The 15,865-nt window shown below is 42.9% G+C and overlaps 1 protein-coding gene across 1 annotated transcript in view; it reads right to left on the reverse strand.

The window, feature by feature from the left end:
• The window catches only part of IL1RAPL2 (interleukin 1 receptor accessory protein like 2), a 579,631-nt gene that overhangs the window by 548,578 nt on the left and 15,188 nt on the right, over window positions 1–15,865 (reverse strand). The window contains exon 2 of the mRNA XM_075007869.1: window positions 4,396–4,496. Within this exon, the coding sequence (XP_074863970.1) occupies window positions 4,396–4,477 (82 nt within the window). The 5' untranslated portion in view covers window positions 4,478–4,496. The remainder of the gene's footprint in view (window positions 1–4,395; window positions 4,497–15,865) is intronic.

Here is a 15,865-nt window from a genome sequence, read left to right on the forward strand (position 1 = left end):
TAACTTCAAGCCTATGGTAAGGTCCATTGGTGCCAGTGAAAATCCTTGCAGGTTTAAGCTTTTTGCAGAGTTGAGACCATAAGGCTGATCCAAAGCTCACCTAGAAGGTAAAGCTACACAATTCAATGGCTAGGAACTAGACACTTAGGCTTGATGAAGGTGATCAGATTAGAGGATCATCCTGGTCCCTTCAAGGTTTAATCTATTAAATCAGTGAAAGTCTTTCAAATCAACTTCAGTGGACTCTGTATCAGGCCTTGAATGTATATGCTCCTCATGGCAAAATCAATACATTTAACCACCTTTCTGAACTTTGGCAATCTGCTTACTCTACACAACAGCTGACATTCCACATCTGCTGTACAGGAGAAACAAGACAAGGAAGGGGGCATGTTCCTGACTCCTAAATGAAAAGTTAATACACATTTCTCATCTACATTTTTATCCTTCTGATCCCCTTTCCCCAAGACTCTGCCTTGCCATTTTATTGCACCCTGGAAAGATTCATGTTCACTTTCCTTCACGCATTTCTTACTGCAGCACTGCTTTTGGAAAGGGACCAGGCCTTCATTTCTAAATCAGTTCAATACCATGAGCATTTTCATCAATCCCTCCATTGTCAGACGTTTGCTGGAGAAAGGAGAGCAGGTCAACTCACATCTTTAACACTGAGTAAAAAAATATTCCTTTGGACAAGAAATTACTTTTGGTGCCAGTGCCCATTCTACAGGTTATTTTCTTTCAACTCATGATAGCTGGCCTAGAACCAAGAGAAGACACTTTCATAGAGTTTGGGCCCATTTCTCATTTGCATGTAAGCCCCTTTATGCCACCCACCATGTTAAAAAGGCCCTGAAAGTGAATGTAAATGTATATTGATTTAACATCCTTTTATACTTCCAAAAAGATTGTGAACAACCTTAGTGTAATTGATAATCAGGGCCTTTTAAATAAAAAGGCCAAAAAAATCCCTAAGAAACTCATCAAATTAAAAATTTTAATTTTAACAAAGTGACATATTTAAACAGGCTCCAATGTTTAGCAAAGTTCAGCATTTCAATCATAAGAGATCAAGGCAGTTAAATCTTCAACGTGGTTTTTAATTTGTTGTGATCTCATCTTTTCTATATGAATTTCCACTTCTCTCCACTGCTAAACAGAATGTCTCAATGCTGCCAGCTGTCACCTGGCTACTGCTATATCTGTAATGTCACTTTTTCTCTCAAGGAGAGAGCACCATGTCAGAGTTTCCTTTAATCAGGTGCAGAGACTACTGGTGCTTCACAGATTACTTGCTGGAGGCCCATGAAGGATTAACTGATCACATGGTGCGAGCTCCTCCTCTTCATTTCAAACTGATAGAAACTGAACAGATGGGAGGCAGCAGGGAAATGAGTGAAACAGACATTGTGATTAACTCTCTGCAAAAAGGACACAGCCTTTAAGCACCGAAGACAGCGTGCTTGAGAGGGGCTGTGGATAACCTGCGATCTTTGGGGAAAGAGCCAGTGACACCGTTTCATCCCATGGGATCAGTTTACACTGTTTATGTTGTTCTCTTCAAAAGTCTATTTTATAAAATAAAGTCAAAGCTGAGGTTCTCCTTGGCATTTCTTGGTCCTCCAGATTCAATGGAGCTGGTGGCTAGGGGCTTTGCAAGGTCCCAAAGGGCAGCTTAAGCTAAGTGAACCCAAATTCTTGGCTCTACATTTCAAAAGCTATAGTGATGTTGGGTGCCCAAGCTGAAACACCTGTTGTTCAGAAAATGTTAAGCACCTGTCCTCTGAAAATCTAGCCCCTTGGTAAGGTCAGCAAATATGCTAGAAAAGTTTTGGTTTTTCACTTTCATGCGCACTATAATTTAAAATTGTCAAACATATACGAAATGGATATTGCCATTATTTTAAGCCAATTGTAAAACATCCCATCTACGGTATGGTCAAGAGTAACAGGAAAGGCAGCCCCTACAACCTCTGTTCTCCATACGATCTGAAATGGGTACAGGGTTCTCAAAAGATATGCACTATTTCAATGAAACTTTTCCAAAATAAAAATATATTCAAATTCTATGAGGTCAATACCAATCCTGCACTACCCAGAAACATACTCACACTGCAACACTAATATGGAGATTTGAGACACTTGGAAGTTCAAATGTGTGCAAATGTAGGCCTGTTTTTGGCACAGAATTCAGCCTGAAAGCTACAAACCTAATACTACATCAACTCCTAGAAAATTCCACTGGCGATTTGGTCCAACCTTTTCAGACAATAAAATCTACAATCTTAAACTATTTAACTTGACAACACGTAGGCTGTTTGCCTGCAGAGACTATAACCTGTTGAATTATCAGGACTTTCTGTTTCCCTGTACTTCTCTCTTGGTCTTCATCTGCTGTCCTTTGTCTTACACTTGGTCAGCTATACTCGACCAAGAAAGTCAGTCACAATACATTGCTAAAAAACAGCATATCTGCATTCGGCTAACTTGTCTGTCTATACAGGGGAAGGTCAATAGAAGAGTTTCTCCCTTTGACCTTCCTTACTCCTCGCATCTCACCAGGAGAACAAGACTCAGCTGTGATCCCTGCCAGCTCAATTTCACCCATCAAGATTAGACGTGCGAAATCGACCCCTGGAGATCAACCCTAAGCGAGTCAGTCTTCTGATAAGCCCTTAGATTGTAAACTTATGACTGTCTTTCTGCTTTGTGTTTATAAAACACCTAGCACAGTGGGTCCCTGGCCCAGGAGTAGCACTCCTAGATTCTACTGTAATATACATAGCAAAAATAGCAGCCTCTTGGATAGCCCTTCCTCCGTGCAATGTAATTGGACATAACTTTCAGTGAAAGCCCTCTGCATGCAGTCCAACAATCAAGCGGTAGTTCTTCCTATGTAAATGACCTTTTCAGGAAAGGGTAAAGTTATTATCCTTCAAATGCTCCAATCACAGAAAGTGCCTCTCTAAGAGTGGGAAAAGAATTGGTGTTCTGCTCCACATAGCAGCCTAAAAAACATGGAGTGTTCATAAAAATGTATGCTGTATTGAAAGCAGAAAGCGAGCCACGTATAGTCATGTAATTACAAAGGGAGAGTTCATATTTCTGTCTTAAATCTATTATTTCCTTTCATCTTGTGCTTGGTATACACTGTCCCACCCAGATGAGAGATGATTAACTCCACTACGTTCAATTTAGCAGTAGGCAGGGCAATCTACCATGTTAAAGGGTTTCTTCCCCCACCTACCAGTATTCAACCTGAATTGAGATTTATAAAACTTGCTGATAATTCACAGCATTTTGCGAGGTAAGTCAAAGAAATCAGCCAAGATCAATGTAGCTAGTGGTACGCTATCAGCTAAAGATGCTATACCTACAGGTATTTTAGGTTTCATAACCTCTGTAGAAACATGGGGCTGGAAGGGACATTATGAGGTCATCTCGTCCAGGCTTCCATTATCCTGACAGATGTTTGTCAAAACCTCTCAAGTCTCCAGTGATGGGGATTCCACAAAGTTCCTAGGCAACTTGAACCACTATTGGTAGTTGGACACACTCTTCCCTCATGTCTTTAACACTGGGTGAAAGTAACCCTTTGGACAATAAACTGGCACTGGCACAAAAAGTAATTCTGTGGCTTAGATGGTCTCTTCTCTCGAGCTTAACTGTAGTTGACCTAGAGCCAAGAGATGATACTCTTTTTTTTAAAATAAGCACTTAATAGAGTTTGGGCCTAATTCTTATTTGCATGTAGACCCCTTTATGCCAACCATAACGTAAAAAAGCCTGAAAGTGAATGTAACTTGTTATTGACTTTTAAGATCCTTTTATAATTCCACAAAGACATGTGAGCACCTTAGTGTAATTGAGAATCAGGCCCTTCCCAATAAAAGGCCAACCAAGGCCTAAGACACTCATAAGATGTGTTCCCTCTAACCTGTGCACTTGTGCAGCTGCTCAGCAGAGATTCAAATGCCACCCAGCTGATGAGCAGAGCACCAACAGCTAAGTATTTGGTTTCTATTGGTGGTGCACATGCTTCGGTGCAAATAAAAAATCTTTATTCAGCACATGGATGGAAAAAAAGAATAGAGGGAACATTGCTTGTAAAAGATAGACCAAGCAGTGTTCTAATAAATCATTTCAGACAATGCCATTACATTTCAAATCACAAAGGAGACATCTGCAGAAATTCCAAGACTGCTAAGCAGCAAAGTTTAGCCTGTTGCACAGCCAGCAGGCAGTTTGTGTTGGACACAAGCCTCCTCAAATAAATTGGTCAACAGAGATTGTGCATGCAGAACAAAAACCAGGCATCCAGTCGGCTGAGGACACTATCACCAAAGCCAGACTTTGCTCAATATAAAAGAACGATGAAATTTTTCTGAGACTTACCAGAATTTCTCTTGGATACCAGCTTCAAGTTTGTGCTGACTACTGTACAGATCACAAGAACCAAGAGAATGGGAGGCTTCATCCTTCACTTTCGTCGACAGCTGAAATGCAAACATAGCATTGAAGTCTGAATCATGGCTCTTTGCTACAGCATGGCAACAACCAGAGCTCAACATTTCTCTAAGAGCCATTATGGGAAAATGCATTAATATATCGACTTCTGGGGCAAGTGGGCAGGAGGAGTTATGCAGAGCTAGGAAAACAATATTTCAAAATGAATAATTTGAGTATCAGACAAAAAAAGAGTCTTAAAAATTACACTTAAAACGTCTCTCATTTGGAAACAGTTAAATGATTTATCTTAACTAGTACATGTCTATTACCATGTTCCCTGTAAACTGAGTGCTTGGGCATCCGCCCAGGAGAAATTTAGGTGCCACCCAGCTAATTAGCAGAGTGCCCACATTCACCCACACAGGGCAGCATGTGTTTCTACCGGTGATGCACATCCTCACACACCTGGCTGCACATAAAATCTCTTCCCCCCATGGATGGCAAATAGAGGGAACACCAACCTATTACATTTTTGTCCATTCAAGTCAGGAGATTTTAAAGGTTACAATCAAAGCAAAAAATCAGTCACATAGCACTTTAAAGATTAACAAAATAATTTATTAGGTGGTGAGCTTTTGTAGGTCTGTCCCATGAAAGCTCATCACCTAATAAATTATTTTGTTAGTCTTTAAAGTGCTATGTGACTGCTTTTTTGTTTTGATAGAGTACAGACTAACACAGCTCTCTCTCTGTCACTACAATCAGAGCTGTCATCTACAAAGGGAAGGTATCTTTTATACTACTTGTATTGCACCACATTACACACAAGACATCAGAGAAGTTCTTTGCATAATTTCTCTTAGAAACCTGATTTCCTCACTGGTAATGTTGCAAGAGCTGCTGCAATGAATACTATTTCTGAGATTTCACTAATCTAACGAATTAAAGACAGGTGAATGAAATTCAGAAGTCAATGAATGCAAGTCTCAGGGTTCTTATTATTAGAGAGAAAATTAGTCTTGCCTGTGAATTTAATGGTCACCTTTATATTACCTATTTTAGAAAGAAGAGCAATAGAGTTTCTTTTGAAAAAATTGCCGTTTTAATTTATATAGTGATTGGACTAAATTCCATTTTATTTGTTTAAAGAAGTCACTCAAGAAAGTGCTGTTGCCAATATCTAAAGGAATAGAATTCATTCTCTTATTTGTACATAAAAAAAAATCGCTAAACCAACATCAGCTCTTAAACGTGCTACTATCTTTAAGCATTAGTAGGTCCACTGATTCTCTTGTTTAAAGGGACCCATGAATCAGGACCCAATATAAGCACAACTTTATCAAAGACCTCCCATTGGCTTCAATAGGTTTTGGATCAGGCCCTTTATACTCAGCAAAAACAAACTAGTTGTGAATTCAGAGGCATCAAAACAATGCTCAACATTTTACAGCAAATTGTATCACATATTACTGCTCTGAACAAATAATTGCTGTTGTGAAATGTCAATTGCATAAAAAGAAATAAATATTTAAGTGCACATGCAGAAATAAAATAAAATACTCAGCTGGACACCCGTGTCTCTTCAGAAGCATTCACAAGTAGAATACATGTGGATTATTGCATGTAGGTCTGAAATTTCTATATTAGAATATGTGAAAAGGGTGACTACAGCCTGTGAGTCTCTGGAAATAATATTTTAATTTGAGGTTAGTATATTACTTCTTTCCCCCCTGTAATCTTACTACCGACCTAACCATGGTGTGAAGTGTAAGGGAACATGTATAATCTCTTGTATGACGGCAATTATGTTGCTATTCTATTATTTCAAATACCACTTCATTTTAAGGCTTTTACCCCCCACCACCTGCAACCCACATCTTGCTACAGTACTTTAGCTATAAATACGCACTGCTTCATTCTCCCAAATTCCCTTGGGCGCTTTATGCCTATTGATTCCCCCGGGGTTACAGTGTTAGAGAACCAATAGGCTATGTGATGAATTATGAGAAGCGAAGGCTGTCTCACAATGGTTAATGAAAGAATTAGCATTCATTTCTTCTTAATCTCTCCTCAGAGTACCAAATCCTGATACAAGCAGAGCCATCTTGACGAGACATTTATAAAAAATGTAATTGAACAAATCTTTTGATGGATAATTGCAATGATGAGGTTATGCTAGAATGACTTTCAAGTGTAGCTTTGCAAATTGCTTTCTCCACTTTGCTCTCTTCAGCTGTTACAGCAGAGGTGTAGATTGCTCTCAGGTCCTTGTTTCACATTGGATTTTTTTTAAACCTACTCTGCAGCAAATACTATAAAAACCAAAGCAAATTGTACTTTCTAATATATCAGTCATGCTAGAAAGGGTTGGCAAAATTCCTGTTGATTTCAATAGGGCCAGGATTTCACCATTGGCATCAGTGGGGCCAGGACTGCAATCACTGTTGGGGCTCCCTAACCACTCTATCCACCCAAGGAGACTGAAAACCTCTTGGGAGTAGACTTAGGCCATTCTTTTAAATCCCACCATTGAAAAGCAGCACATTTGAGGCTATGTCTACACTATGTCAACAAAACCCAAGGAACATCCAGATTCCCAACGTGCTCTGCTGACTGTAAATCGACCGAATGCCTCTGTCAATGGAAAGACTGTCTGGACCTTCCAGTGAGCTCTCTGTTGACAGACATGGCTACCAGGATACCAGGCAGCCCTATCTGCTGTCCTTCTGGTTGGCTGTTTTGTCAAGAGCGTGGCCAGGCAGTCCAGACGCACTGTGTCAACAGAGCGGATCTCTCTTGTGATCTGCTTGGCAGTTTGCCTGCAATCTGTCAACAGAAGTTTCATCAGACGATATCTTCTGACAAAAATTTCTGTTGACAAATCCCTGTAATCTAGACATTCCCTGACACTGTGGTGGCAAAGTTGGCAATATTTGAAAGCACTGAACATCACTGTGCTTTTAAAGATACCAGTTTGCAGTCAAGGTACTTCAGAAATCCTGTGCGACTGACAAGCAGGATGGGAAGACAAAGAACTTACAAAATTCTTATCTTACCATGGAAGATCCACTGAGAATTAAAATTAACCTGCATGACAGACAAACCTGCAGGTATCTTAATTGCTCTAAGTTTCAAAATTTTCAGCTCAAATCTTGACTAACGTAATGAAGGTTATAGAAGATATTGCTTCTGCTTAACAGGCTCCCACATAAGAAACTTCTTGAATTATTCATATCACTATGTATTTGTATTTTAAAAATGTTTAATAGCCCCAACTGAGAACGGTGTCCCTTTGAGCTAAGTATTGCACAGAAACATATTCCACATCGTTAACAATTCAAGGCAGGTATTTTCCAAGGCATCTGAGGGAGTTTGGTACCTAACTCCCCCAGACTGTATCATAATCCCAACCACAGAGAGACAAAATGAAGGGCAAGAGTGACCACCAAAAAGATAAAGTGACTTGTGCAAAGGCAGATGGCATGTCATTGGGAAAGAATCTGATTTCAGAACTGTCCCCTGTTTAGGCTACGGAAAGGAAAGAGGGCAATATGAATACATTTCAGCAGATGTCAGCAGAAGTTTACTCTGTTTGGATTTTTGTACCCCCTTCCCAAAAAACAGTAGACTTAGTACCTCTCAGGGAATGAAGGAACAGAGGGCAGGGATAGAAAGGGAGACCCTCTTTATGCCCACAAGAAAAACATCAAGAGCAGGAGATGTTTTAGTTGTACATTTTAGTGTTTAATCGTGAAGGCAAACCCCAGGCAAGGGATAAGTGTCGGACGTTATTCCAGTGGCCATACATATACCTCACCGAATAAGTGGATGAGTGGTCTGATGGTTCACACAAAGGGGCACCTCCTTAGGTGGTGTAAGTTGCCATTGACTTCGGTGGAGCTATGACCATTTACATCAGCTGAGGCTCTAGAGCAGAGTTTTTGAAAATGTCAAGACATTTGAAAAATTTAAAAAATACAGACATCAATCCCCAGTCCGCTCTCTCTCAGATGCACATGTGAATTCCCTGCACATGGCCTTGTACATCAGAGCAGTTGCTGATGCAGCTGTCATCAGATGTGACTGTGGAAATAAGAAGCTTTCCTTGAAGGTAGAGCCCTTCCAAAGGAATGACCATATCACTAAGTCCACCTAGGAATTCTTCACTCTGAGGGTGTCTGGAAGAAGATGCTCTTTTCGCACAGAAAAGCAATTTTCCCACGCAAGAATTTAAATGCCCTACGCCAAACACAACTATTGATTCCCCCACCCCCCCAGAAAAAAATCAGGAAGGGGAACCCCTTGGTTGCATTCACACTTCATTTGTACTGGTGGAATTCCTGTGTTCCTGGAGCATTAAATCCTCCATGGGTGACTAAACTTTATGTGAAGAGTTGTAGGTTATTGTATCTGCCAGGATCCCCTTTGGTGCAATACAGGGACTAGCTTTAAAAATTCCTTATTAGTGAGGGGGAAGGGGGCAAGAGATAAGCCTTGACTGGATTGTATTAATTTGCAGAAGCTAATTAAAATTCAGTGTAATTTCCCCATAATAAAATGATAAACTATTTCTATCCAGCTCAGCCCTGGTGGAAAAAAGAATCAAGATTCCAGTTGTTTCTTATTTGGCTTTCCTTTAATCGAGGTTAGCCACTGATCCGTGCAGAAAGGGAAACTATACATGGCAAGATTTCTACCGACATTTACATGGAAAGAAGAGAGGAAATTCAGCCTTGGGATTCAATGTTTCTTATGGACTTTACCTTATTTCTTCCATCAGCACACAAATGCAAGGTAAAGAAATATCAAGTTACAGGGCACCTCTTAGCCACAACCTAATGAGCACCCACCGCAGGCCGCATCCTCACAAGGAATGGGTTTCTACTGCTAATAAATGCCATGCATTCCACAACCAACAGCCACAAAGTAATGCATCTTCGTGCTGCTCTCAGCCAATGCCATGCATGCTGCAACTCCTTGCTAACAGGGTCAACGCTGCCTTCGAGTATTTGCATTGTGCCATGAGGGAGTTTAATGCTCTGGGCACAGTATATTGCAGTAACCGATGAGGCAAATCACCACCCACTTCAGGATTAAGTCCCTTGTCATTTCAGCACTGCAGCAGACTTCAATAGCACTGAGGTGCTGTATTATGCACAGGGAAAGAGACAAAGGGATCCAGGATGGTCATTTCAATTATTGCAAATATAATTAATGTCTCATGTAAGCCACACAGTTCCCTGAAACCTAGAGAGAAGGGAGCTCATTAATGACACCTGTTGGTAAACAGGGGGAAGAGGAGGTGGACGGGGACTCCATAAGGGAGGGAGCTTTCTGCCAGCATCTCTTGGGGAGCAAGGAGCAATGAGTGAACATATGTGCAGGAAGTAGCGGATCAGGGGATGCTGTCTTACCCGCTGGCTTGAAGCAGCTTCCATGTTAATAGAGTGTAAATTTTGGTTCAATGGTCTCAGCACCCCCAGTTCTGGAGGAAGAGAGACCAAGCTGCCTGCTACTGAGGTACCAAGGATAGAAGAGTGCTGGGGAAAGGCAGAGTGAGCTGAGTGAACCAGGGGAGCCCAGCCCTGAGTAATCCCAGGAGGAGGCCCAGCAACAGGGCACACACCCCTTGCCAGAGATGAGTGGCCATTCCAGACTGCACTTTGAGGTAGGGACTAGAGGACGACTGCCTGCGAGTCACTGACACAAGGTGGAGGTAGGGGGTTGGGAGTTCCCTAGGGGTGAGGACACTGCAGTAAGGCAGTGCCCCAAGGGAAGGGCTCTGTGGTCTGCGAGGGACATGGTTCCTAATACAAGGCAGTGGAGAACAGACAACAGGTAACCTCAGGAAGACACCAGCTGGGAGAGGGTGTTCTAGTGCTGGGCTGAGCTAATTCCCAGAGTGACTAGCAGGAGGGGAGTCAGAAATTTTTGCACTGCCACTAGGTTAAGAGCCCCCCAGAGCAGGCCTTGCAGCTCCTCAACAGGCTGCTGACCAACCTGCCTGTTGTCCAGATGAGCAGCATCCAAACAGGTAGTGGAGGAGGAAAGCAACAACTGCAGGAGCACACTCCCTCACTGGATGCTCTCCTTGTGAGAGGAGGACGGCATTTAAGACAGCTGCCAAGACGCCCTGCAGTGGTGAGTTTTGATATTATATAAGCACATGGGCTATGTCTACACAGAAGAGTTATTTCACAATAACAGAGGCTCTTGCAAAATTGGTAAACTTCATTCCACCAGGAATAGCTCCTCTTCTGAAATATCTATGAAGACAGAGCAGGGGCTATTTCAAAATAAGGTACAGTGCACCCAGGGGCTCTAATCCGGAATAGGCTCTGTTGTGTCTGGATGCTCTCTTTCGAAATAGCTGATCTCTATTTCAATACACATTTCAATAGCTCTTCCGGAGCAGCTTATTCCAAAATAATGCTGCTGTGTAGACATAGCCTTATGGTGGATTATTGGCTTTCCCAAGTTCGTTCTGCGTCCACGTCTTCTCCCTTCTCTCCAGATAATTTTGTTTCATACAGGCACAGGGTTTGTGCGTGGAAAAGTATCAGTAGGGCAACCATGTCTCCCTGTCCCAAATACAGGACAGGGAGATACAGGAGGGAGAGGTGGCTCCTCCAAGCCGCAGGGAGCCAGGACGGAGACGGCAGTCACCAGCACTTCCTCAAGGCTCAGGGTAGTGACTCCAACCAGCAGCTGCTTAGGGCTATACGGGGTTGGGTGGAATGCAGCTGCTGGCAGAAAAGTGTGGAGAACAGGGATGGCCCAAATACAGGACAATTCGTCCCTTTCTACAAATAAGTCGGGACGCCTTTTTGGAGTCCCAGATACGGGACCGTCCTGCCCAATACGGGACAGATGGTCACCTCAAATATCAGCTACCAAAAGGGTTCCCAGGAGACTTTTCTGTTTCCCGGAGTTCTGGGTGGGAACCAGGGACAAAGTTATCTAAAGGAATCCCAAAATAATTTGAACCTGATCCTTTTTGCTAAGATGCCACCACCTGGCCAGGGGGGCAAGGGAGGAGAGAGATTGTTGCTCTCAGAAATCTTCACTTTATTTGGTGTGTCTGGGGGAGACAGGGATACCTGCCTCCTCTTCTCAATTAAGTCAGTATAGAAATATTTCTACCCCTACCTCTGCCCCCCACAATACTATGCACTAGAGCATACCACAGATTTCAGGCAGCTGTCCGATTCAGAGCTGTAAGCACCCAGCAAGTCCAGGAGAGCCGAACTGCAATGCAGCATAAATACCACCCATTCTCCTGACAAAGACCGGAGAGCTATACTGCTCAGTGCCAGCCTGCACCCTCCTTTCCAGTGAAATGCTCTCTGTCCTCCTTGAAAACACGGGCTGCTGAAATATTTGCCTGTTTACTTTGTAAGTCCCTTCTCCCCAGTTCCAACAACTTCCAGCATTCAAAGGACCCCCAGAGAAATGACCAGGAGAAGTATTTTAAATGGGTCTAGGCCATTAATATTCTGGGCAGATGCCTATACTGTTTGCCTATATTGGGCTCTCAGTCCTGTTTGGTCCCCGTCTCCCCCTCCCTGCCCCCTGCTAAATTTAATTTTACACAAAGATGAGAACAAAATCTAAATTTATAAACAAGATCAGTAACTTAACTCTTTGTAGTTTGCTTTTCAGATGCAAAACATCCACAGGGCCATATGGACCCTGGCTTCTCCACAGTAGTTGAGATGAAGAAGGTGCTCATTAAAACCAAGTCCTACCTCTCTGACAGTCTCCAGTTGTCAGGTTTTGTTGCTCAGAAATCTGGGGGAAATAAATTATTGTTTTTCCCCCACACAAAGCATGAACTGGCAATGCTAATTCTTCTGTCTTTTTGCTAGTACTCTAGATAGTGTTTTATGTTCCATTTCTTTGATGTAATTTGCCCCACTTGCGGAAGCTTTTAATTTTAGTGGGGATTTTCCATCAGCCTGCTCCTCTCCTTTTGCTCTCTCTCTCTCTCTCATACTATTGGTTTCCTATGTCTCTCTGTCTTTATAATGGACCACAGACTACTCCCCATTCTTTATGTCCTCCTTAACTTTACCAGTAACGTGACAGCAGGAAGAAGCAAAGCAAAAAAACACACAACACCCAAACAGGATGTGTGCTAATTTCAAATATCAGATCTTCAGCTCTACTTGGTATGTATGCGTCGTGCAGCGCTCCTTGTTCTGTTGCTCAAGGAACACTGAATAAAATTTCATTTTCACCTAATTCAACGTGCATCTTCAACATCTTAACCAGCCTCATAAGTCTTCTAAATATGACATGACTAATTCCATAGCAAAGTTTGGATTCAGCATTTGAACATCTGTATTTAAAGATCTGTGTCACCGTTGTTCCACTGGGCTCAGTCTCCTGATCAAGCCATCATCAGACAAACTCAGATCCTCTTTTCTGCCAGGAGTATTTAAAGTTAAATGAAGGTCTTGGGCTATAGGAGCTCGCTGTCTGCAAGCATCCAGCTACCACAGCGATTAAGGCAGAATTACAGGATAAAGGATCATGACAAACTAAATGGGCAATAGTGAGAACTGGGAAAGACCATCACACAGCACTCTGGGGTTTGCATTAGCTCCACATCCAGGCCTGGATCCATTTCAAGGTCATATGCAAGTCTTTAAAGGGCTCTCTTAAAGGGCAGGTGTAGGGACTTGGAGGTGGAGAGTAAAAGTTTTACAGACCCTTAATTCTGTGATCTTGCATAGTGCTGGCTGTGCATGTCCTCTGTGACATCACTGGGGCTTTGAGAATACTCTGCCTCAGAACGGAGCCATTGGTCCATGCTGGAGTCATTATAAAGTAAGTGTATTGCACCAGAGCTAGACATTAGAACTGGTATTGGACTAGACAGTAGAACAGAATTAGATCCTTGCATGGCAGAGAACACTTCAGCATGTGAACTGAGTAAGCTTGTTCCCTTCCCACTTGCTTATTCTTTCCCTTCCCTTTCTTTGGATTCTAAATTGACCTTTGCTTTCTTAGTAACTAACCACCTGGAGTCTAGCTCTCCTCTCCATTATACCAGTCTAACCCTACCAACCTGGGTGCAGCAGCTCCTGTATCACAGAGAGCAGAATTTTGCTCCTAGAACTTCAGCTCTCACGCATGACATGTGGTGAAGACTCCTCATCTATAATCCTCAGCACACCTTCCCACCGATCACTTAAATATCTCTGATGACTCTAGTGAGTTGTTCTTATTCCTTTAAGGGAAACGCACAAAACCCCACAACACACACCCTCTATTGCCCGAAAACTGAAGTCACCAACTGCGGCGCACAGGCCAGGCATGCCCTCTCCTACTGCAGCATCTTTTACGTCAGTTTCCCCCACAATCATCATCTTCTTTGGGCTCATCCAACCATACGAATGAGCAGCAACATCAGTTTACAGTGTCTAACCCCTTATGGGGGCTTCACATGCTTTACTGAAGGCCAGTGAAAATATACACACAAAAATCCAAATTTTCAGCCAACCTAGGCTAAGCTGGCTGCCCTTTCCTCACAAGTGCACCTCATCTACTACAGTTTGTCCCCATATTTGTCTCAGGCTCCTGTCCTTCAACAATCTCACTGTCCAGAGAGGGGCACAGTCCTTCCCTTGCTCAGGAATGCAGGGTACAGGCCCCTATCTCCAGGCAGGTCTGACCTGCTTCCTCCTTTGCAGCCTTCTTCTAGGCTGCTTACCAGATTCCAGTCCCAGGTCTTCCCTCTCTGATTTGGCTCACCCAGCTCTTATAGAAAGAAGGTTAGTTCTGCTCTGCCCCAGCTGGGCTTTATTTCTAATCAGTCCAACTCCTTCTGCCTCCAGGTGGAAGCAGACAGGTTATTGATCACTTTGACTCATAATGACCCTTTCACATCCCCTGCGAGGCAAACACCCCACCCCAGGGCTACAGAAAGAGTAATGCAGCCTATATGGAAGTTGCACCACTGTGGGTCTGAGCACCAGATTGTCCAGTCAAGAAGAGGTTCAGCTCAAGTTTTATGCTGGTTACAATAGCTGTCTCCACAGAGCCTTCACCAAGCCCCTTTTTATGCTTGACAGCTGCTCAGCTTAGCTGGAAACACCCCTGGAGGTGCCAGTAGTGTCTCTAAAATACAACATGCCTGACAGCTCATGGAAAATCCTTAGCCTTGCTTCTCCTAACGTTTCTCAGAACATCCCTAGCCATCCCCCTGTTTTTATGACACACCATTCTCCTCCGCCCCTCATAGCTCCTCTGCACATGCCCACAACATTCTGCTTCTCTCCAGCCACTTCCTCCTGTAGAGATCCACGTGGCAGAAATAGTCCTCTGAAATTCAAAGTTCATTCTAAGAGAGCATGGGTGAAGCAATCATTCTGGGTCAACTAGCACTCACTTCTCGAGGAGATTCATACCCATTACAGATTAATAGGAACAGCAGCACGCATGCTCACAGGAAAAACATAACTTTTACCAACTCTGTCTACTCTGCTCCTACCTCTACCACCACCACACACACACACACACACACACACACACACTCCTCCATACCTACTTTCTTACCCTTCTCCGCTGTCTCTTCTGCCAAGGTAGTTCACTTGTTGTAATGAGTCTCAAGCTATGTTTACACTGCAGGGTTTTTCAGAAATAACTTACTTCAACATTCTAACAATCAAAATAAGTTATTTCTGAAAAGTGTTCACACTGCCAGAGCTTTTCAAAATTGAGCATTCATGCTAGAGAGGTAGCAGAGGGGTAGCCATGTTAGTCCATCTGTAAAAACAAAGAGAAGTCCTGTGGCACCTTATAGACTGACAGATATTTTGGAACATAAGCTTTCGTGGGCAAAGACGAAGTGGGTCTTTGCCCACAAAAGTTTATGCTCCAAAATATCTGTTACACTATGAGGTGCCACAGGACTTCTTGTTATTTTGACTTAAATGCCCTATTATTCTAAAATAACGAGCTTTGCACTATGGATGAAAGGTTTTGTTTCTGGAAAAAGTCAGGTTTCTGCATTAAAAAAAAAACCACTATGTAGACAAGCCCTCAGAAGTTAAAAGTTCCCAGCAGGTCTAGGCCAAGATGTGTTTCTGAAAGAGTATTTAATATATGTTTGCTCAGCATTTCCTGAAATGCTGAGCCCACCAGGCCCCCGAAATCATGTTAGAAACTTTCAGCTCAAGACTCCAGATCTCAGCCCAGATGAATTCTTTTCAATTTCCCAGCCCTCAGGGTTCACTTACACAATTCACAGAGGCCTCAGGCTCAGTTCTCCCACCACAGGAGGAAAGTCCCCCCACCCTTACCCCCCATGCAATCATCATATTCACTTTGATGGTTAACCCTTGAGCGACACCCACCCGGACCGTACACTCCATTATTTGTCTTGCAATTAACTGTGCTGCCTGCTGTT

This window comes from Carettochelys insculpta, chromosome 13 (genome assembly GCF_033958435.1).
Source record: "Carettochelys insculpta isolate YL-2023 chromosome 13, ASM3395843v1, whole genome shotgun sequence".
Classification (NCBI taxonomy): Eukaryota; Metazoa; Chordata; order Testudines; family Carettochelyidae; genus Carettochelys; species Carettochelys insculpta.